At 41.6% G+C, this 24,102-nt stretch overlaps 2 protein-coding genes across 2 annotated transcripts in view; one reads left to right on the top strand and one right to left on the bottom strand.

The window, feature by feature from the left end:
* The window catches only part of LOC133021812 (general transcription factor IIF subunit 2-like), a 36,909-nt gene extending 16,908 nt beyond the window's left edge, over positions 1-20,001 (top strand). The window contains exons 5-8 of the mRNA XM_061088798.1: positions 16,022-16,103; positions 17,803-17,902; positions 18,975-19,118; positions 19,870-20,001. Coding sequence (XP_060944781.1) covers positions 16,022-16,103; positions 17,803-17,902; positions 18,975-19,118; positions 19,870-20,001 — 458 coding nt within the window. The remainder of the gene's footprint in view (positions 1-16,021; positions 16,104-17,802; positions 17,903-18,974; positions 19,119-19,869) is intronic.
* Positions 2,113-3,838, bottom strand: kctd4 (potassium channel tetramerization domain containing 4). Its single transcript, XM_061088797.1, has one exon. The coding sequence runs from the start codon at positions 3,630-3,632 to the stop codon at positions 2,856-2,858; it is 777 nt and encodes a 258-aa protein (XP_060944780.1). The 5' UTR covers positions 3,633-3,838; the 3' UTR covers positions 2,113-2,855.
* Positions 20,002-24,102: the final 4,101 nt, after the last annotated feature.

The raw sequence follows: 24,102 nt of genomic DNA, 5'->3' as shown, positions 1-24,102 counted from the left end.
TCAGCGTTTGGAATTAATACATTTAAACATTTCCACTCCCACCAGTTTCCATAAAGGGATCTTGACGCATCCGTGCTTCACATTGTTTGGACGCAAACCAGGCAAGGCTTGTTTTGCTTTGGCACCGGCAACGTCATCGACTGCCAAAGCAGCTTTTCTGTCCTTAAAGGCAGCCTCATGACTTACACACTAGTATAGCATTTTTTTTGTGACTGTTTGTCATTTAGCTGGCTGAAGCCTTGTGTTTCTAACTGGGGCATGGTTTTTGGAAGATGTTGGCATCGAAAGGTTAAATATAGTTGTATTATGGGAAATGTTGGACCCTGCCGTGTCAACGCCTCAGCCTGTAAACACATACAAGTGAACCCGGGAGCCGTGGTTTGTCTGGATGAGAAGCACTTAAATGTTTATATTTCTCACCCATTTCAAAGAGTCATATTTATATTCAAGGCTTTTTGATTTATGTGCAGTAGATGAAAATGTTGATGTTCTGACCATCCAGTAGCAAATATAGTGCCAATGTTTATATGTCAATGCCAACTCATTTGAGTAAATACAAATTAAAAAGGATATTATTGCCTCTTTGCCAATTTGTTTCCCACGCTTTCCCAATACCTTTGTGGAAGATCATTAATAACTTACTGGAGTGCCATTCTGATCTGGTTATTGTGTGAGCTATTTAAACTTTGAATATTAAATGTTATTGGTCAGGGTCACTGTCTATTATTGTCAATACACAATATCTTAATAAATTATTTTATTACATACATTCTGCAAGACACATGGTTCTTGATCAAATCAAAGCAGTGGTGGGAAATGACCTTGTCAGAGAAAGAGAAACAACATTGAGTTTGCTTTGGGCATTCCTCTATCCCCTTAGGGCAAGTTTACACTGTACACACGAATGTGAAGCGAATATGCAGGTTAAAGTTCACCAAAGATGATCTCCATGCAAAGCCACGCTGCGCATAGATTTTTTTTTTGCATCTTCGCTCGCACAGATTGGAAGTGAATTGGAGGCGTAGGTTCGCCATGGCTATACTCGCTGGAAGTGGGTGAGTAAGGGTCCGTCCATCCATTTTCTTCCACTTATCTGAGATGGGGTCGTGGAGGCAGCGGGCTGAGCAGGATGTTTCAGACGTCCCTCTCTGTAGCTCCTCCTGGGGGGGGGGAGTAACCGTTGTTCTTTAAGTCACCACCCAGAGTTCATGAGAACAGGTTGGCTTCTGTGAACGTAGATCAACGAGTACATCGAAAGCTTTGCCTTGTGGCTCAGCTTGCTTTTCACATAACCAATCAGCAAGGTAATGTAGTAATTCAATTATTATTAAGAGGGAGGATAAGTATTACAATCACAAACTCTCACAAAGTGTAATATTAATGAAACTAGGAATGGGAATGCGGCTCCTTGCTGGAGCTAATTCTGATGATGGCACATATCAGAGTTTAGTGCAGAGAGAAGAAATTGGGTCCACCGTGAATAATAAAGGCAGGATTCATCTCAGACCGACCTACTTCTAAAAAAAGGCATTATTTTTTACTGGATCTGCAGAGTTTAGTTTGAACATGTTTCCTGAAAGCCTCTGTAGGTGGAGTTGCTGGAGCTGGTGGCAGCATGTGGTTAAACTTCCTGTGTCTGTCATGAGAACAGGTGACTGAGAGCGGGTTTTAATTGAAATGTACATTTTCTTGATGACTGTTTTATTAAGAGATTAATTTAATAAGGACCATGATCAAATTTTTCTCACACAACCAAGAGCATGTATTGTCAGAGAAAATCTTTGTGAAGACGAACTTAACACCAAATATGGACCAGGAACAACAGAAATCACAGCACTGAATGAATATTTCACCATCAAGTCTGCTCTGACTTCAGACTTGGTTGAAATTGCATGATTCATCATTCACCCGTGCATTCTAATATACACATATCTTATTGTGTGTCTGTGTGTGAGTGTATAATGTTTTTACGTGTGTGTGTGTGTAGGAATATCTATAAACCTGTACATAAAAGATTTAATAGAACCTGACATCTAGATAATATAGTTGCTTAAAACCCGACACCCTTCAAAACACTTTGACCCAATAGTTTCATCGTCACTTTTATTTGTAAAATATTCACAATATTCATAGACAGTGTTGTGGCACCGGCTTCACAGAGGCTCACAGCACTTCACAAGCACACAGTTCATCCGGTGCACATGCATCATGCGAGATTCAAAGCCCTTACAATAATCACGGTTCTTTGCACTTGAAGTCAACTTGTCGACACGTTGTGAGAAACAGTTCACACCGCTTGAGTCTGATTTGGGTGTGAGGTTTGTTCGTCCATCAAGCCCGACCACGGCGCTCTGTGGTTTTCCCTTCAGGCTCCTTCAGACTAATAAACTAAACACAAGCTATTAAACCAACTAAACACTGCTCACACAGGGTTAAGCAACACACGTACACACACACACACACGCACGCGAACTGTAGTAAAAGCTGAATGGCACCACAGTGCACATCGCGGCAGAAGCAGTTATTGTGCCGAGACGAATCTACTGATAAAACTGTTGATGTTTGATCCCTTTGTCTTCTCCGTAGAAGCTTTTCTTCTACATCACAGAGCGGTGCTAGGATATCTCGTCACATCCAATTTAGATAGCATTAATGCTGAGTAGCTCTAAATTCTATACATGCTAGCTTACAAAGCAGTGCAAAGGTTGGTCCTGTGATACAGTCCCGTCCACCTGTTGACACATTACACGACCTTCAAGCCAATACCTTACATTAGCAGGGTGGATGTGGAATCAGCCACTACTCTTTTATTTCTCCACCGCTTCTTCTCCTCCTCTCTCGGTTTGCCTCCGTGCCTACTTGACAAAGTGAAGGGCCTCAGCCGTCACCACTGATCCTTTGCTGCTGTCGAGACTGGTGACCAGTTTGAAGCCCGATCTCAGCGCCAGCATCACCGTCTCCAGTTTCAGACAGTCAAGCGTGCACAAGAATGTGCTGTCCTCCTTCAGGACAAGCCGCGAGCCGGGTTCCGACTTGATGAAGTGCCGGAACTGGATCACGTTGGACGACACCTCAAACTCCTCCGGGAAGCCGTCCAGGCGGCTCTTGGAGATCTGGACCAGCCGGGCCTTCACTTTGTCAATGAAGGTGGGCTCGCTGCAGTACACCTTGAGGCCCTGCGACCTCTCATGGCTGTCCGTCACCTCCAAAAAGGCGGGTTCTTTCTGGGCCGCCCTCTGACCCTCCCAGTCGACCACCGCTTCCACAAGCTCGCTCAGATGGTAGAAGTTGGCCTCCCGTCGCAGGAGCCCTGCCTCCCGGAAGTCGTCAGGTAGCTGGAGCTCACCAGTTCGCAGGTAGTTGAGCACATGGCGAAAAACTGGACCATCTCTATCGATAAACGGGTTGCCCATGGAGTCGGTGTGCTGAACCGCCTTCTTGCCGTTGGCCACCTCTTCCAGAAAGGACCCCTGCTGCTTGGAGAGGGTGGTGCGGTGGGCGGTGTACAGGAACCCCCCTACATTGAGGGTGATGGTGCTTGAGGAGGGCTTCTTGAAGCTCTTGCTGGGCTGCAGCAGGTCTGGGTTGATGTGCCTCAGTTCACTCTCCATCCTTCCGAAGTTCCATTCCATTCTCGAGACAACGTCTCCAGCCTCGGACCAGCTTCCTCAGAGCTGGTGCGTCTGCATGCGAGTGTGTGAGCAGCACAAACGAAGCCTGTTTGCCTCTCTCTCTCTCGGATCAGGCTGTGTGAGTGTGTGGTGCTGCCGAGAAAATGAAAAGGTGTTGTCAGCTGTCGTGCAGTGAGAGGGGAATGTGTGTGATGGTGGCTGGGTGAGTCCTGTCTGGCAGAGGAGCTACCGTGAACTGAAAACAAACTGGCTCTCTGTGCTGCTCGGTGTCCCTCCTCTCTCTCTCTCTCTCTCTCTTCCTCCCCCTAAAGAGTGAGTGGGCAGACAGCGTCACGGGCAGGGAGGAGAGAGATAGGGAATATGTGAGCAAACAACAGAAGAGAGCACAGACTTCAGGATCTCTTTCTTTCTTGCTCCCTTTCCCTAATTAACTCTGATATAAAAGGTGCAGAGCAGAGCTCTAGCAATTAGCCCACAGACTCACACACTTACAGACTCACACACTTACACACACACACACACACACACACACACACACACACACACACACACACACACACACACACACACACACACACACACGAACGCCCTCCTGTCACCAGATGGAGGGGGGGCTGCTTCCAGTATTCTCCTGCTGTGAAAGTGTCTCAGCTTGTGTGAGTCCGAATGTGAAACTCCTTTTGCAGCCAAATCCATCTGTTTACCACACAGCACTTCATGTGAACTGGACTCTGTTGGAGAAGGGGTCCAGTTTACTTCAGGGGCGTTTTACTGGCGCGGTTTCTCTCGCTCGTCTGACAGAGAGAAGCCGGCTGTCGCTCTTATACTTACATAAATGAAAGCAACAGGAAATTCATTTATGTAAATAATCCTGTTTACTCTCATGGAGGCCACCAAGCAGTTCTCTCGCTTGTCCATTGATTGGTTGTATGTTGGTCTAGTGTGTGTGTGTGTGTGTGTGTGTGTGTGTGTGTGTGTGAATTGACCGTGTGGAGGAAATGGTCCAATTTCGGTCAACAGTGGTCTGCTCATGGAAGCCGTGTTTTGAACTGGTTTATCCTGCCAGACTGTTGACTTGCTCAGGGAGCTGCAATAAACCCTTTCATTTGGTACGGACGCCTCATACCACCACTGTGTGTATAAATACAATTCCACATTCAATATACGGAAATAAACAGGGCTGTAAATGTTATGTAAAAGTGCTGTTATCACACAAACATCCGAACACCGACCCCATACGGCCAGAGTCTTAAAAAGTCATCTTCAGACAAGAAAGACAAAGATGCCGCAGCTTCCTCTGAGTCCTGATCTCAACATCACAGAGAGAGTCGAACATCACAGAACGTAAGAAACGTTCATTCTAGACAAATGGCCTCATCTGACATTCTTGTGATAGTATTGTTTAATCTCTAGCAGGTGGATGCTCTCTCCGTATAGACAGGGAGTGTGAGTGTCTGGTCATTGGAGACTGTGCAGATACAATCAGTGTGTATTGAAGCTTCAGCTGCTACATGATGAGCAATTTTTATTTTAAACCCATGAGTTTTAAGAAAAAGAGCTCTATCGTTCCATCAATTCTTTTCTAGCCAATTCATTTTGTTGGATTTCATGTTTGTTGGTGTTACTATTACATAAAATCTCTTGGTAAATTTCCAAAACCATGAAGGAAGAAGGAGGAAATGTCATTACTTTAACCTAATTATTCTTATCGTACTCAGCATCTATATATTGATGCCTCATTCTCACCCCCAACAACAATCCTGCTACAGAGATATTTCAGTGCAGTTTGTAACCTACTTTAGAAGATTTTTTTCTTTTTTTTACACCAGCAAAGCTTTGCCAGGTAATTTGAATAACGTATTGGAACGTGCACGGGAGACTGGCAATGACGGAATACCTGAGTCGTGTCTGTATTTGTCACGGCAGAGCAGCAGAGACAGTGCAGAGGCTCTGCAGGGATACTAACTGTGTACTTTATTAATATGATTATTACAGTTTAATCTCCAGATTGTTTTTAAAATCAATCGAAGAATTATTTAAACAATAAAACATCAGAAAAGTGTCTGTCAGTCCAAAACTCAAAGATTTTAATTTTATAGCTCAGAAAACTAACAAGATTGAAATTCTGTAACAACAATTCAATTATTTAAAGTCACAGACTTATTTTCTGTCCATCCACTGATTGATCAATTCACAATTTAAAAAAAAAAAAAAAAAAAATTCCAGGAGGGGGATTCGGCTGAAGTTTTATAAAAAATCTGCTCCTTTTAAATTTTATTAAAGCAGGTTACGGTCGAGGCAGATTTGAAATCAATCTTTAAAAAGCTTTAGGAAAAAACTCCAGAGAAATACACGCCTGCTGCCCAATGATGAATGGAAGCTTTTTAACATGTTACCTAACAGGCTGGACACTACTTTAATTGCAAGCCTCAAGCCAACATATCACACTTATCATAATTAATACTAAGGGTCGTATCTCACAGAGCAAACAGACGATTGTTCAGCTTTGGCGATTCTTCCATCTGCCATCTTGACATTTTTAAACCGACAATCTCTTAGTCATCCCTGCCTGTGAATCTCTCCATCATTATATTAAAAATCGCCTTTTCATCTCTCACCCAATCCAAGGTCTTAAGAAACCTGGAAACAACATGAGAAAAATCTGGCCTTATCTGTCGCAGCTCTTCGGGCAGGGAATCGTTCATTCTCTCACTTCCTCCCCTCACACACAGTAAAACCCTGACACGTGGCCCAGAATGCAGCCGGGCGTCAGGTCTCAAATCACTGTGTCACGCTGCTGCTCCTTGACCTCCACTGACTGCCTACTGCAGCCAGAATTTAATTCAAGTGACTAATACTCGCCCACAGTGTGACTCCAGGGTCTGTCCCCACCTACTGGAACAGTTTAACCTTCCCTCTCGGCCATCGCTTCTGGCAGTACCATCCCTGCACAGAAGGCAATCACAGCCCAGACTCTTCATGTTTGCCAGTTCTCCAAATTACCAAATGCTATCAAAGCAGGGACAACCCTCTCTGTCTTAATAACTCTCTTACGACAGCACCTCTATCACCCAAACCAGCCTAAGTAGCACTTACTGTTAAGTGCAATTCCTTACCTGACCTGCTAAATTCTGTCTCAAGCCCCTTTTACCACTGGTCTAAAAATCCACTACCATCTGGCCTTAGTCTGCATTGGGAATAGATCCAATCTGCATTCACTCCTGGGTCAAATGATTCTGCTGTAGACGAAGAGTTTTATTGGACTCCGGCTCTGTTCGGCAGTGATGGAAACACGACCCGGGTATATGCGCCAAGACTCGTTCCCACTGCGAGCTCTAGTGCTCGATTCGGAGATGTGAGTGATTTACGGTTTCATTTTTAACTTATTGTGCAGTGGAAGGAGGCGAATGTGGAAGCAGATGATGAGTAGGAGAAGAATAGAGGGAAGGAGAGCTGAGAGTGTAATTATGGCTTTTTGTGGAGCAACGGCTGCTACTTCAGTACAGAGGTGTGTGTGTGTGTGTGTGTGTGTGTGTGTGTGTGTGTGTGTGTGTGTGTGTGTGTGTGTGTGTGTGTGTGTGTGTGTGTGTGTGTGTGTGTGTGTGTGTGTGTGTGTGTGTGTGTGTGTGTGTGTGTGTGTGTGTGTGTGTGTGTGTGTGTGTGTGTGTGTGTGTGTGTGTGTGTGTGTGTGTGGTGGGATCGTGATGTGAATGGCTTCAATGAAACAGATTTTATTCCAAATTTCAGGATGTTCAACTACATCTGTCAATGCCCGCCTCATTTGCCTGTGCATAATTATGAAGAATGTAGATCTAGAGTGACTGATGTGTTTCACATCAGACTCAGGTCGCATTTCAAAAAATCTGATCTGTATCTGATTTAGAACCACATGTGAAAGTGGCCCAAATCCGATTTGAAAAGATCTGATACCATGTGATTTGTGTTTTCATGAAGCAATCAGATCTGGGTCACATAAAGAGGGGGGGCAGATTTGGGCCACTTGGGCATGCTGTGTGATTGTTGTCGTATTTTTTCAGTCTAGACGCTGATGCTGCACCTTTCCCTGAAAAAATTAATTTCTAGAGAAACACAGAAAGGCAAACTCCTCTTCTGGCAATGGGAAAGGAATGAGTAGCTTTTCTGCAGATTTATGCATCTTTAACAAACAAATACCCTCACGTCTCACACCCAACCGAGTGTGTAGGAGGGAGATTTTAATCTTTAATCTTTATTTTAAGTAAACATTTCTTACCTTTTTTATAGTACCAGTTTTGTCCCAGATCATAAAACAAACAAATGCCTCAAACAAACATTTTTAAAATACAATTTTCAAAGGTACTACACGTCATGAAAGTCATCTTTAACAATAGAGATGACTCAACGACTGCTTATCCCTTAAGACAAACTGCGAGCAACAGGTTATCAACCAGTTCCAGCCTCGGAGCTGTTGCTGAAAGATAGTTGCATAAGGAATGATTGAAGATTTAATTTATGTGGAACACTCAGTATAAACACAGCAACTGCGGTGATGATCTGTGGTTGTCTGTGTGTGCGTGGGTGTGTGTGCGTTACTGAAATCCTGCCTTTCTGTCTGTTTGTGTGTATTTATCTGGGAGAAGATCCCAGAGTGACAGCTCTCCCTCTCTCTTTGCCACTGCGGTGATTTTGTAATCATAAGTGATTAGCGGTATCATCATCAACAACACTCAATTGGAATTGCAAACGAGGCCAAGATGCAGCAGAGAGGATTGTGGGAGGGTTGACCTGTTTTCTGCCTCCTGTTCATTAAAACTGGCTCATTGAGGACGGGCGCTAGCTTCAAAGTCAGAGATAATATGTTCCCTCCTCACAACCACGGAGGTTTGAGTAAAATTCCCCAAAATTGCCAAAAGCGAGGACTGTGCTTTCACCTCTTAGTGGAGGTGAATAATTCATGCCGCTGCTCTAAGAGCTTGTGGTGTTGCATAGAGCCACTGACTGCTGTGAAGCTGCATGGCAACCACTTAAAATACGGTCTTGTATGAGCTCAGAGCTGTCAATCTTCTGCTTAATCATGTGTGTGACACATATAGTATCACAGACAAAAAACACCTAAATATATAATATTATAAATATTAAAAAAGTTGATTATAGATTTAACAATTATTTATCTAAACCAAAGTCAAGCCTTGCAAATTCTTTAGAAAGAAAATGTTGGAAAATATTCATTAATTCTCGTTCACTTTTTAAGAGAATGTTACGTCTCGCACAAATAAAATGTAGGGTAAATATCGAGGTGACATAAAAGTATAATAGTAACAATAAATGATTATCAATAAAGTCAAAGATAAAAAAAATCCCACATACACTACTGATCAATAAGATAACACTCTGCAGGCTACTAGAATTAACTAGGCTAGGATACTCAGAGGCTCTGTTGTTATGAATATTATATTACAAATTTAAATGAATTAAAACATTCCAGGGGTGAAGAACCATTTTTCAATAAAGAGCCATTTTAATTTTGCAATGTCCTTTGAGGGCCATAATGAATAGGGTGGTGTTTGTTAAGTCGGTTGATTCATTGCACTGACACTGGATCAGTTTTACTTTGTCTGGTTCTAGCGGCTCCACAGTGGCAACAAGGCTCCTTCACAGATTATTTCCTTCACTCACCACTAAACCTACATTTTCTATGGCTTTGACGTCAACAAAACATACTTGTCCAATTCTCTTGCAGAGCATGACATCATCTATCTTCTTTTTTCGGTTTACACTCACTGTGAAATAACAAGCGTGCAGGAGGGACAACTTTTTTCAGTGTTTTCTTTCTTTGCCGATCCAAAACCCATGATGCACCATTTTTATAAAAATTGCAACTATAGCCAATGCTTTTGTCCGGGTGAGAAACACACTTGGAGCAGTCCAGGCCGTTATTAATCAAACTGCTCACCAGTTCTCACCGTGTTAGCATCTCTTTGAAACCTGTTGGTTGCATATGGATGATGATCATTCCAAATAACAGTGAGTGGGCCGAGTACAGTTACAGACGTCGGAAAATCGCTTCAGAGTTAATGAATGGAATCATTAAAGTTCCCTAATGAAGCAGCCTCTGGGCTTGGTAGAGATGAGCTCTAATGGGAAATTATATTTGGAGATTCAATCAGCGATTTCCCTCCCCTCTGCTATTGTCTCCTTGTTGTCGTCATGCATAGAAAAGGCTCTGTCACTAAACTACTGTACGTGTGTGTTTGTGTGCAGGAGAAAGAAGCAGAAAAGTCGTAAGAATTGATCTCACACTTTTTGTTTACTCTCTAAGAAATTTAGTGTGTGTGCATACATTTGTATTTTCTTCAAATTGGCCGCAAATGTGATATTTATTCCTACAGATGGATGCAGACACTCGGTGTTGACGTATCAATACACCCGTTTGCTCCAGCAGCCATTACAGCCGTCATTGAAGATAGCCGTGAAGATTTGGCTTCTCACAGCTTCACCTGTTCCCTGGAGCAGCTGTCATTATATGGCATGCGCCGGCTATTTATAGCAGCTGTATCATTAACTCATCACATGTACCTGTAAACCATCATTAGCAGCGGCGGCAGAAAGGTAATGATGGAGTTCGCATTGCTCGTGTCACAGAAGTCTTTCGACAGGCTTCACTTAAAAGTATAAAATGAAAAAGAAACGAAAACCACACCAAAAGGAATTAATCCAAGTTGTTGTGTCTGTAAATGCATTTAGATTTTCACTGATATTTTCAGCTGAAATGAGCAGGTTGACGATGCCGTTCATACAGAGCTTCTACATCCTCGGATTTTTATATAACACACTGTTGTAACACCTGTTGTCGGGGGTAATTCTAGTGTGTTGTCCAAGGACACTTCAGCATGCAGACTGGGGAAGCCAAGAATCGGATCACCGACCTCATGGTTAGTGGACGAAACGCTCTACCCCAACTGCCATAAAGACCTGATCACAGTATTAAGTGGTGCAGCGAAAATTTTTCTCATCAAAATAATAATCCTGAGTTTGTGTAATGACTGAGCTCGAATCTGTGTACCGGTGTATCACAAAGTTGGAAAACTTATCTGAAGAGGAAAAGTCACTTTCACGTGAATACTTTAATTTCTTCAAACACATCACATTCTTTTCCCATAGACTCTGTCATTTCCTTTCCTGAAATACTTCACATTTTGCCGCCTTTCTATTTGTTAAAGATTTAGAGAAGAAACATCAAACACAGCCTCTCTTGAAATCCACTATCCATTTTGGTTTTACAGTTCATATTTAGTCCACATGGACACATAAAAAATGTGTGGGAACACAGATGTTTACACAGAGCCTGGTGCACACCCTCCGATGACGTGTGTGTGCTGCAGAGCCTGTGACACTGACTGGACTCATTCACACAAGATCTTTGTCCACTCTTGTATAACCGTTATATATAGAAGTGAGCTCATCTAGCTCAGTCTTTGAATGGGACAATATGTTCACTTCTTTTATTCATAAGATTCTTACCAAAAGCCAAATCTAACTAAAGTAGAGCTTGAGCAGAAAGGATTTCCCCTGTGATTTTGATTTAATTAATACAAATTGCCGCAAAATTCTTCAGGTTTAAATGACGGTCAGCAGTCCTGTAGTATTTGTATTATACCAATTATCCTCAGTCAAGTAGTCGTAGCATTGTATTCTACAGCCTTTTTTGTGTGTACATCATTTATACATGAGAACTAATTTCCTCAAACACGGCAGCGTAACCAGGAGGTCGTCAGGTTTCTGTCGGATCCCAGTGGAGATTAGAGGTGGGAGAGCGTTGTTTTAGAGAAGCGATGAAATCGTCCAAAGAGTCTTATTGGAGTGGGGTCTCAGAGCAAAGAGAGTACTGGAGGGGTGGGGGTCACATCAGTAGCCTGAGGCAAACAGAAGCAGCAAGTGCAGTGAGTCATAAGTTTAGTAAACCTTCGGAAAAAAGACTGTTAGGCTGCGGTAGTTTTACAGAATTAAGCAGCAGTGTCCATGTTGCATGGATAAAGAGGTTTAATGTATTTGTACGTATTGACCTAGCTTCAGTTCACATGTATGAAGCGCTCTGTGTGTGTGTTTGTGACGGGTGCACGCTGAAGCACAGATGAGGATGGAGCTGATCCAGAGACAGAAATGGAGGATGGAGGCCTGGTGGGCGGCAAAAGCTGTTTTCTTGTGTTTAACATTAGGAAGGTCAGAGCTTTGAGGAACAGGCCTCGAAGCAGATGGAGGTAAGAGATGAGCGTGAGGGGGTGGGCGAGTGACCTGTCTCTCTCACCCTCTCTCTCTCTCTTTCTCCCTCTCCCTTTGCCATCTTCACTAGCCCGTTTCTCAATTCTCGCTAATCCTAAAGAATTAGCTATATACGTTGTATTTCCAACTACATATTCTTGTTTTCCTGACTCTACTTTAGCAGAGAGCAGTAAATGACTGTAGTTTTACAGAGATTAAAAGCACACAGTCACTATAGGAACCTTGCACACTTAATTTCAAGAGTATAAAGACGTTACATTGTCTTGTTTCACGTGTTAGCAGTGTTCTACATGCATCGGTGTGATAAGAAGTACCTTGACTGACAGAAACGGTCATATCCCATCCGCTCACGTGGAGGAGGTGGCCTATACTGCAGCCAGCCTGTAGTGGGCGATCATTTCTCCGGAGCAGTCATGTCGTCCATCTTTATATACGATCTGTGGTTTTTGAAAAAGCAGAGGAAAGTGTGGGATAAAGACAGATGATGCAATGACTTTTCCATCTTCTGACAGACGAGTAGTTACCTCGTGCAGCCTCAGTTGAAGAATTAGGATATTGACAATCTGCTAAAGGTGTGAGCCACTGCATCGATCCAACACTTAAGAGTTGCATAGTGAAGCCAACATGCAGGAGACTACTATTTATCTCAAGTGTTCCTCCCACACACAGAAGCCTTGAGCTACATTTTCTGTGGTCAGTCTTCAACCCATGCAGGTCCTCTCTTGCTCTCTCTCGCTCTCTCTTTGTCTCTGTCAATGATTAGAAAATCTCATCTCTCCTACATCTGTGGGTCCTGGAGTGAGGAAACGGAAAGAGCTGAATGGAAGGAGGGAAGCGGTATTTATTATGGCCTTGACCCTGTTGGTTTGCAGCTGCCACACAACAGGGCCGTTGGGCTGTAGGATGCTCAGTACTCCCCTGCATGTGTGCGCACATGTTGCTTGTGTGTGGGTGTGTTTTTTAGACATGTTGCTGGCAAGTGCTCCGACACTCTTCAGCCAATAATGGCATGTAATTGCATCCATTTGTGGGAGAAAGCGGAAGATGAACATTAGAGAGAACCGTGACACCAACTGCAAAGCGTCCGTTCACTCATGATTAAAGCCGGCTTCTTTTTTCGTTGTTGTTGCGTGACATGTTATGTCAGGTGGCATGCGATGGTTACTATGGTGACCATGGCTGGCGCCTCTGCTTTTGTTCAGCTTTGATAATCACAGAATGCGTCAAGGCTGGAAACATTCTCCATCTTTCTTCAACAATGAAGTGATCTGGCTGACACGCACCACCTGTGGAGCCACAGCCTGATACTGTGCTTGTTTTCCTCCGTGGCCACATAGGGCTGCTTTAGTGTCCTAAATCTATTCAATACACAGAACACTGTTTCACTGGGTGACGAGTTCCTTCATTAGAAGAATCATGGGATTTTATATTGTGTCAGGATCTCTTACGTTTACCTTCTTCTCCTGTGAGGAAAATATTCCCCAACAGATTTACCACGTACTCCTCCTGTTTGATTCATTTTTCTGTTTTAGGGGAAAAAGCCTTTAATAAAACCTAATCTATATATTTGTAAATAGAAGTTTAAGTAAGAAACATAGAAAAATGTTATTGATGTGAACTTGTCCCATCTATGAACATGGAGAAGGCAAGTTTATTAGCTATACTGCAGCGATCCACCAGATGGCGATGGAGATGCGTTGGCTTAATTTTCGGGGGACTGTGATGTTGTCCATCTTTTTATACAATCTATGGTGGGAACCAGTGGGCTGAGGGTTGTTATATTTTCATGGGATTTATCAACAACATTTTTACTTGGATTTAATTCCATCCTTTAAATAAATTTTTCTCTTCATACTGCTACAAATTTTCTTGTGCTCACGTAGCCACTCAAAAACAAAAAAAATTTCACCAATACCAGTGAGTCTAAAAACAGTGAAACAGCAACATCTCTCCATAAACTAGGTTATGAATTTACATAATTAATAGCACAATAATAAAAGAAAAGTCCTTGGAGCAGTGAAGTACAGTGAAGTGTGTGTTTGGGATTTATTCCCCCAAACAAACAACACTCTCAGAACTGGGTCAACGCACAGTACAGTGTGTTCACTGTGGAGCTGATTAACAAGAGAAACACAAAACAACACGTTATATCTGATGCTGTAGTTTGTAGTCAATCAATTACTCTAATATATTTTCAAACAAACATATGTAAGCTACTAAATAATTTCTCTGCAATTATCAATAAACAGTGATTTTTACATGTTCAAACTCAATAAATGCGGACCTAAATAATTGATGAATATAAAATCGCTCTTCTGCCAGAATAAACTGCTCCTGTGACTCGGTATGAATTTACAGTAGCTGTGCTTTGATTGGCCTGAAAAGAGGTTTGTTCATGCAGAAAAGGATCCTTTCTTCTGTACAGTTTGTAATGTCATGTGGGAGGACGTCAATTAAATGTTTATGTGAGCCCCTCGTTATTATTTGCGCAATACGTGACATCATCAATGGAAAAACAGACCGGGGAACAAAGATGCTGCTGAGCGTTTGGAGGCCGACTCACTGGTCGCCTCCTGCTGAGTCGCCGTCATCAGAGTCTGACGTCGCTGCAGGTGACGCTGCGGAGGGAGAGATGTTTTATCCTCCAATCTTTTCTTTGTATCTGAGCCCCCGCATTTCAAGTGGGACGGACTGAGACAATGGGGAAAAAAAGCACGTGAGGGAGAGGCGATGTAGTGACGAGGAGGGAATTGGCCTGTGACTATTGGTTCATTCACACCTGGGGATCCTCTACTGTTCTATGGGAGAATGTTAAAATACAAATAATAGAAATAAAGGCAGTTTTAATGTTGAGGCTTGATGGTGTCTGGTGTGTGTGAACTCTCATTGAGCCTCTCTTTCTTTTTCTCTTACTGCTTTCGTCTTTTTTTCCACTGCTGGGTCTGAAATGTTGCGGCTTCTTACAACTTTTTTTCCGATGCCAAATCGTACAACAATGCACAATAGACAGAGCCGTTGCCAATATGACGCCAACGCTCACCAACTGGACTCCTGGACAGTCGATTTCAAATAAAAAGAATAAACAATGAAATGAAAAGTGGCCGGCGGTAACGACTGGAGAGGACCAGCGGAGTCAGCGGAGGGTTTAGCACAGAAGGTCAATACTTCTTTTTGAAAGAACAGCTTGAAACATAAAGGCAGCAAACGAAAAGTATTTTCAAAGTGAATCAGCTGAAAATGTGGAGCTGTGATTGTGACTGGGTTATAAAAAGCCTGACTCGTTCATATCTAGTTTGAGGCTGAGATCTATTGATTTAATGCTTTTTATGAATTAATAAGCAGGATCATATTACAAATACCATCATATTTGTGAATGTGATCATTTTAAGTGTTTTGCTCTTCACATTTTAATGACATTGAGAGTTAAAGCCATCGTGAATTTCAAGTATCAGGAAAACCGATACCGCTAGACTTTTTTATGCCTCTGCACAACTGACATGTTTTTGGGTTGTCGGCCCCTCCGTCTCATTTTTGCGGACATGACATCTCAAGAACGCCTTCAGGGAATTTCTTCCAATTTGGTACAAACCATCACTGGGACTTTAAGATGAACTGAATTGATTTTGGTGGTCAAAAGTTAAAGGTCCTCCCACAGCTTGTTTTTTCCCCACTGTGAACGCCTTATCTTAAGAACGCCACGAGAAAATCCTTACAAATTTGGCACAAATTTCTCTTAGACTCACGGATTGACCGATTGGATTTATGTGGTCTTTTCAACACAAACTGTGTGTCAGGGTAGTGGGTGTTCGTGTTCTTGCACAGCTATCTTTGCGAGGACTAGTTGAGTCTACAAACGTAGTTGTAACGTAGTGGGGACATTTTGGGAAAGTGAGGACCTTTTTTTCGTGCTTACTTTGTGAACCCCCTTTAATAGACTGTTTGGGGGTTAAGACTTGATTTGGGTAAGAATTAGGTTGGATTAGGGTTAGGTATTTAGTTTGGATGATTAGGGTTAGGGTAAGGGGCTAGGGAATGCATTAGGCCTATAGGGCAATGAGCGTTCTCACTAGGAAGCTGTACAAACGTGTGTGTGTGTGACTGAACAGCTGACTCACTGTCTTTTGTTGTAGATGGAATCAGTCTGGAGGGCATGGTGGTGCACAGAGCTGAATGCAGGCCAGTCGTCAATGACAACTACATGAAGCTGAAGAAGTGAGTCAACTTTTATCGTTGTCTCTTTAATCTGTTAAATCTAAAATATCAGCTTGAGTGAATGTTTCCTTGAACAACAATTAATTCTAAAGTGGATATTCTTTAGATGCTCCTGACGATAACATGTATTTGTTTAAATTCCACCACAGTAAAGGAGCAGACAGATAAATTATTCACAAAATGTGGTGAATAAAAACACAAATGCAAAACAGGGCAGAATTTGTTCTTTTAAACTGTGCTGTTGAAGTTGAGTCTTTCACCTCCGGATCACACACTCTTCAAGTGTTGTGAATTAATTCCAGCAGGAGCAGACGAGTTGTGATGGGTTGACTGCAACTGTTTGTACACCGAACACTCGAGTCCACTCAAACTAAAACCTGCTCTTTCTCTTCTGTATTGAAATCTGTTATTCTAGCCAGAGTTAGTGGACCTTATCGCTATAGCAACAGCATCACTGTGGCAGATGAACCCCTACAATACAACCAGAGGCCAGCACACACACAGTTTGTTTCAGTGTGTGAGACCATTTCACCCACTTATACATTACAGGAAAGATCTTTAAATATAGGCGATGTGAAAAGTTCTTTCCTCACAGAGATTCTTCTGTGACCTTGTTACATCATCCGCCCTCAAACCACGGAGCGTCTGTGCAGATCGAAGCAGCTCAGATTCCAGAGACGTGATGTTTGTCTGCTGTACAGTAAAGTACACTTTGAGCTTCGATTGGTCCAGTTGTGTTTCATCTCAGACTCCACAAAGAGAGATCTTACAGTTGCTCTCCAGTTTTAAAATCTTAAAAACAAGTCCCCACATTGTAGGTCAGGTAAAGACATGTCTAAGGTTGCATTTAGGTTAAGGTTAGGTTTGAGATAAACAGTCTTTATTGTTGTTACCAGGGGCATATTTAAATATGGTTGATAGACCTCATGGGGACCAAGGCCCCAAACCCAATTAAGCCAAACTTTATTTCTGAGGTCCTGGTTAAGATTTGGAGACAAACTACACTGCCCCAGGCGGTGTGTGTGTGTGTGTGTGTGTGTGTGTGTGTGTGTGTGTGTGTGTGTGTGTGTGTGTGTGTGTGTGTGTGTGTGTGTGTGTGTGTGTGTGTGTGTGTGTGTGTGTGTGTGTGTGTGTGTGTGTGTGTGTGTGTGTGTGTGTGTGTGTGTGTGTGTACATTAAGTTTGAATAGAAACCTCATTCCAGGTTTGTATTGTAGATGAAGTGAGTATATGATTCATCATAATTCATTCCCATAATTCTTATCTGAACATCCTTTAGATACATAATTCAAATCATATGTATGTGCTCACTTGGGACGTGTGTGTTTTATTAATGAATATGAATATTCACATACAATATAGAGGATGAAATATGACTCATCTACATATGAACAAGAGGAAAAAAAGCTATGGTCTCTAATGCATCACTACTAACTGCTTTACTAACATGATCTCTACTCTTGTTTCCGACCACTGATCTATATCATTTGTTCAATGAGCCCGGTCAAGATGAATGACAGTCGACAGAAAATAAATAGAAAGCTGCTCTGACAATAGAAAGATGTTAGTTTAACCTCGGGTGCAGACAGATGCTCTGAGGCAACCGTGGCAACAGGCTCATCTGTCTGTGTGAATCATAAATCATGTAGATCACAGACATGATGGCAAACTGTGTGTGTTTGTGTGCGTGTGTGTGTCAGGTTGCAGCTCAAAGAGTCCACCAAGCCTCAGCGTTTATCACAGAAGCTCGAGAAAGCCATCACCACTGTCTTCAAGCCTGTGGCCAACCACGATTTCAATGTGAGTACTATTAACGGCAGTGTGTTTGTATTTAGCTTTGTGAGGACCTGACAGAGTGTGGATGTTTGTCTGGTCCTCACTGTTTCAAAGAACTGTTGGAGGGTTAAAACTTGTTTTTAAGGGTTTTAGGAGAATTAGGTCAGTCCTTGTGAGGCCAAAACACCAGGTACACAACTGATGCGTCTCTAAAATCTGCAGGTGGTTGGTAACTTATCATGAAACTAGTGCAGAATGCCAGACACGATAAAGATATTTGTGGTAGGATTAATCGTCCCAATTGCGATAAACGGTAATATTGTAATTTCAAGACCTTTTTTAGCCCCACGGTCTCAGCGTCGAGATTTCAATCTGTGTACGTGGAAAGTCCATTTCAGTCTCAACCATAAGAAACACAAACGCACACAACTGTCTGATTAACCTCCTGCACAGTGTTGTTTAATAAATGTGATCCTTCTGCACCATCAGTGGCATAAAAGCTGTTTTAGCTTCTGCACGTCTCCATGTTTTTCAACTTTATCCAAAAGGGCACATCAGTTTCAGTTTCTTTGTTTTTTTCCATCTCTTCTTTTTCTCCTCCACAAAACAACAATGAATAAATTAGTTGACAAAATAAAGAGCAGATTAATCAATAATGAAAACAGCCCTTACTTGCAGTCTTAATAAAGATTGCTGTGGTTCAGAAAGGAAGAAAAAACAACCCTGAAAACGTCATAGTGATGCCTTTTCTGTGGCCGGCCTTGGGAACCACTTTTTTTCAGCAGAAAGAAAAGCTTGTGTAACAAAGTGGAGGTGGAGTTTGAAGGACTTGAGCCTCAACAAGGCCTCATAGGAAGCGTAGGATCCGGTTTCCTAAACTAAAAGTCAGGATATCTCAATGTTAACCTCTTACTCAACTTTTTACAGTCCCAACAATTAAGTCCACTTCATCAAAAAATCTAATATAAAAGCCAATTTATATAAACTAAAAATACTTATTTGCAGGGAAGGAGTGAGCGTTTGAGTCAAAACTTCACATGTAGTCACATCCTCAGACATAAATATGGACTGAACCCACAAACCTGTGTATTCTCAGTTGGAGTATGAGAAGAAGAAGAAGTCGGAGGGGAAGATGGTGAGAGCAGAGCGACAGGTCGTGTTGGACATGCTCTTCTCCGCCTTCGAGAGGCACCAGTACTACAACATTAAGGACCTGGTGGACATCACCAGACAACCTGTGGTGAGTGAGCAGCACACACACACATTCACAAAACACACACAACACAACGGAACAAAAAATAAAAACAATACACCTGCCCACTATCCACCTTGCTTTGTTAAATTTGAACAAAACGCCCACGGCACGATGTTCATGCCTGCTCACACTTTCTGTTGTGGCTGAATTTTGGGCCAACACGCACACACACAGACACACACAAACACACACAGGGATAAATCAATACGGTGCTGTGGATTGGTTACAGCTTGCGGAGAACAGGGATGTGTAGGTGCTGATGAGACCTCGAGGTCCTCCTCTTCCTCCCTGATTGCATCTGATTGCGTAACCACCGGCTGAGTAGGAGTCAAATGCTGCAACACACTCCACTACTTCTCTCCTGAAGCACTTGGCTAACACTCAAATTAACCAAACTAAAGTAACAGAAATGTCCATTATGAAAAGTCTTGAAAAGCTGAGCGCTCTAAATCATTAGGCAGAGCCGGCTGGTTTCCGTAAGCTCAACAGAGACACCTGGTGGTCGTTGAAGAGTATAGTCCCTCACAAATGGCACGAGTGAGTAGTCTGCTCCTCTTGTTATGACAGAATGTCTTCCACATTCATGTTCTTTATAAACCAAAGTACAAACAAAGGGTCTGTGGAGATGTAAATGTAAATTAGTTGGGTGTGTGAACACACGCAGAGTCACAGGGAAATTTAAATCGATATAAAACAGTGTTTTTGACATTTTTGTAAATAAATTCTCTCCTCTCAGACGTACCTGAAAGAGATCATGAGAGAAATTGGGACGTACAACAGCAAGGGAGCCCACAAAAGCACCTGGGAGCTGAAGCCGGAGTACCGACACTACCAGTCGGCCGAGGAAGAGGAGACGGAGGCCGCCTAGTTCCAGCAGGAACCTCAGTCTGACCCCACCTGCTACGAGAGGTCCATGAGGAATTCAGGGACTTCCCAACGTAAATCCTCTTTATAAGACATGCAGCTAGAACGTGTGTTTTGAAGTTTCTTGGGAGTGGAGGAATGTGCAACCAGTGGCTGTGTGGAAGAATAATATAAGAACGCAGATATAAAATGTAGAAGGCAAAAACAGGGACATTTTCCTTTTTCATAATGATGAATGTTTAGTAATGTTTTTGTATAATTCTATAGACATGTTGTGTCTGAACAGGCCGCTGGGTGGACTGTTAAGTTATATTTAATTTGAATGTGGGAACATGAATGTGACTGAAAATCTGTTCCGTGCTGAACTTTTCTTTTGCTTCCTGAATAAATGTCACTGAACCTTCACATGTCCTACTTTTTATTTCCCTCAACAGTCACATTTCGGCCGAAAAAGGCTTTTATCACAGCAGAAGCACAAGCGGAGATAAGGAAAATCATGTTTTTAGTCAAAAAAAATCCTCATTACTTGCATCTCTCGGTTTGTATGATGTAATGATTTAGAAAAGTAGAGTGACACACAGCAGAGCTCAGACCTCTGCAATGATTAAACAGTTCAATTCCGCACCATTCTGTCATGTAGACATTTAGTTCTAAAACTATTGAAGATATATAAAACTGTTGCTTCTCAGGTAAATTATTCTCTAGGAAATCAGTGAAAATTTTTTTTTAAAAAGACACCAAATGGATAAAAATGTTCGGTGGCAATGTGGTGATGCTGAGTCAAACAATAGTGTCCTTTACAATTGTTGGTGAAGGGAAGAATCTGCAGTTTGATCAATTCACAGATGTTAAACAGCAGTAATTTATTGGCCTGCATTTGACAGTCAGAGTTTTGTTTACCCGTCTTGTGGCTTCAGTGAGAACAACAGGAACATGACTGAGTGTGTGATTGTTTTGGTCTGTGTGTGTGATTGTTTTTGTGTGTGTGTGTGTGTGTGTATTTCAAAAAATACAGACATCTCCTGTCGAAACGTTTCAGCTGCAGCAGTGAATCAGAGCAAATCAAAGACTGAAGACAAACGCGGCTCGAAACTCTTCCCTGTCACGGTACACATTTCTAGTAGTGTTACTATGGCAACCGTGGCAACAGCATTTAACTGTTTATGGTGAATCACAGAGGAGAGAGACCTGCTGGAATTTAAACATGGAGCGTCTCACACACTCTAAACAATCGTGTCAGTTTGATCAGGTTTATTTTACTTACTTATTTGACACTAAAATTAACACTGTTTATATAACAAAACATTATTATTGTGTAAACACATTCATGCAGAAAAGAAATTTGTCTTTCTACCACAACAGAAAGATCCATATTTGAATAAATAATAAATAATTTCAAAGGATCAATCTGGACACTTCACTGAATCTCGTTTCTTCCAAGTTGCCCTGCTCCTCTCCACATTCATTCTTGAAAGTAATATTCTTAATATTTAGGGCCCGAGCACTGACAGACAGTGAGGCCCTATTGAAATTGTAAGGACTATTATTATTATTCAGGCAAATTAATTGGCTTTTTGAGGGCTTTAACATGTTCAAATTCGTATCAAAATTTGCAGAAAATTAGAAAGTGGTGAAAATGTACGTATTCTGGAAGAATTTTCAATGGTGTCGCAAAATCTCGAATATTTGAGTTAATTCAATTCAACTTTTCAAATCAATTTAACTCGAATATTTGAGTTAATTCAATTTTCCAAATTAATTCAACTCGAATAATTGAGTTAAATTAACTCAATATTCTAAATTAATTTAACTCAAATATTTGAATTTAATTTAACTCAATATTTTAGTTAATTTAACTCGAATATTTGAGTTAAATTTAACTCGGATATTTGAGTTAATTTAACTTGATTTTTAACTTCAATTTAACTAAATTTTCGAAATTAGTTTAACTCAGATATTTAATTATTTATGTATTTGTCATTTCATTTTTGCATTATTTTTGTATATTAAAATGAGTTCGGTCTGAGTAAGACGCTAAACCTAGTCTCCTCCCTTCTTGAATCCACAGAGACTAGATCCATTTATTGGTTACGCAGCGCTCCCTAGCCTGTGTAACCCTTGCTGCTGGTCCAGATTTCCCCTAGGTCTGGTGCCGGTAACAGGTGCATAATCAATAAAACGCTCCTCGTCTTACGTAGAAGGTGATTGAAGAGAAAATAACATACTGATACAAGATGATTACCCGCCTTTTGGGTTTCTGGATCGTCACAACCTGAGACAGGGCCTATGCCTTACACAGATCCATAACACTGTTTCATAATTAAAGCTGTAGCTCCTGGGTTGCAGACACTATGCCCCCCTTTCTGTCTGTAGCGTTGCTGAAGCGATCCTCATTCTTGACCCCATTTACCCAGTGTGCCCTATTTCAATGCAGACATGCACACGCCTGCAGAACAACGAGCACGGAAATTCAAAAATACATGCGAACTGAAAGTATACTAATGGGTGCTTTTTAAAATGTGGAGTAGGGCATTATCTACACTTCTAGGGGAACTCCGAACTTGTGTAGCTTTAAAAAAGAAGAAAAGATGTCAGTTCTCATCCCTCTGCAGTGCAGTAAGAGTTTACTTTTGATTTCATATCAAATACTATTACAGATTACAGATTTTATCAATTATATTTCCCTGTAGAATATTCCGCTAATTGTAGTGGTGAAGAAAGAAATCCAATTGTATAAATATAACAAACACAGGACAGAGGCTCCACGTCACATTTGTTTGTAGCCACATACACATACATAAACAGACACACACATATATATAACCATAGTTCTCATTTCACTTTATTTTGAAAGATGCATATTTTTGCAGCAGAATCAGCTTTGTTTCATTATATTAGTTATATATTATTTTTATATATTTTATATATTTATATATTTATACATGGGCCCATTTCCCTTAATGAGCCGTTTATTGGAAGACAGTTCAATGAGGAGACTACATGTGAAGATTGGACAAATTCACTGGTGCTGGCTGATAGAACAGAGAAACTGCTGAGGACCTAAAGACCAGGGCTCTGGACATGGAGACCGGAGGTTATTGGGTCATGGCAAAACACTGAAATGACAGAGAGAACAGATTCAAAGTTTGACGATATGATTGGATAACTGTTAACATCCAAAAGTCTGGTGATTAAAAAGAGGGGAGAGTGAGAATTGTGAAAGAATGAATGAATACAATTTTAACTAAACCCATATGGTCTTGTTTGATCCCTGTCTCCACATTCAAGGTTTTATGTACAGTGCACCAACCACACCAAGGCAATTTCCTGTATGTGCAAATATACTTGGCAAATAAAAATAATTCTGATTCTGAGAATAGTTAATAGTTAAAATCTTGGTGTCATCTTTTACACGACGTTGACATTTGACAAACACATCACCACGGTCATCGAAGGTTGTTACTAGAGATGAGCCGGATACTCGGCTGAAACGAGTATCCGGTACGGATAAAGCACTTTTGCCGAGTACGATTATAATACGAGTAATCGGAGTCATTATCTGTGCTCGGACTGAATGAAAATCCTCACACAGAGTCACAGCGCTCCGCCCGTCACACACGGCTCTGCTCACTCACTCACAGAACAGCTCTCTGTCTCTCAGTCACTCAGGTTCACTGCGCATCGGGACTGTTCCATAGGCTCAGTCAAGGAAGCAGAAATGATTCGTTCATTTCCCGACTGGGTCTTCGGGTAAGAGTCTTGATGAGTGAGATGCGAGGGACGTTCACTGTCTCCCGGAGAAATGAACACTCTGTGTTTTTTAGTAAAGAAAGACGTGAATTATATTTGTTCACAAGTCATAATGACTGGTTTTGTTATTTTCACTTTACATTTACGATTAATTTACAGTAAAGTAAACCTCTATTAAATACAGTACAACATGACAGTTTGTATGGTTTGAAATTGTCATTTATTATCACACTGGCATTTAATTTCACGGCAAACAATTACACTGCACTAAACTTTAATGTAAAGTTGTGTTAATGTAAAGTGAAAATAACAAAACCAGTCTGTATGACTTGTGAACGAATATAATTCACGTCTC

This window comes from Limanda limanda, chromosome 16, assembly GCF_963576545.1.
Source record: "Limanda limanda chromosome 16, fLimLim1.1, whole genome shotgun sequence".
NCBI lineage: Eukaryota > Metazoa > Chordata > Actinopteri > Pleuronectiformes > Pleuronectidae > Limanda > Limanda limanda.
The sequence above is the reverse complement of the archived record's forward strand: the minus strand, read 5'-3'. Positions and strand labels throughout refer to the sequence as shown.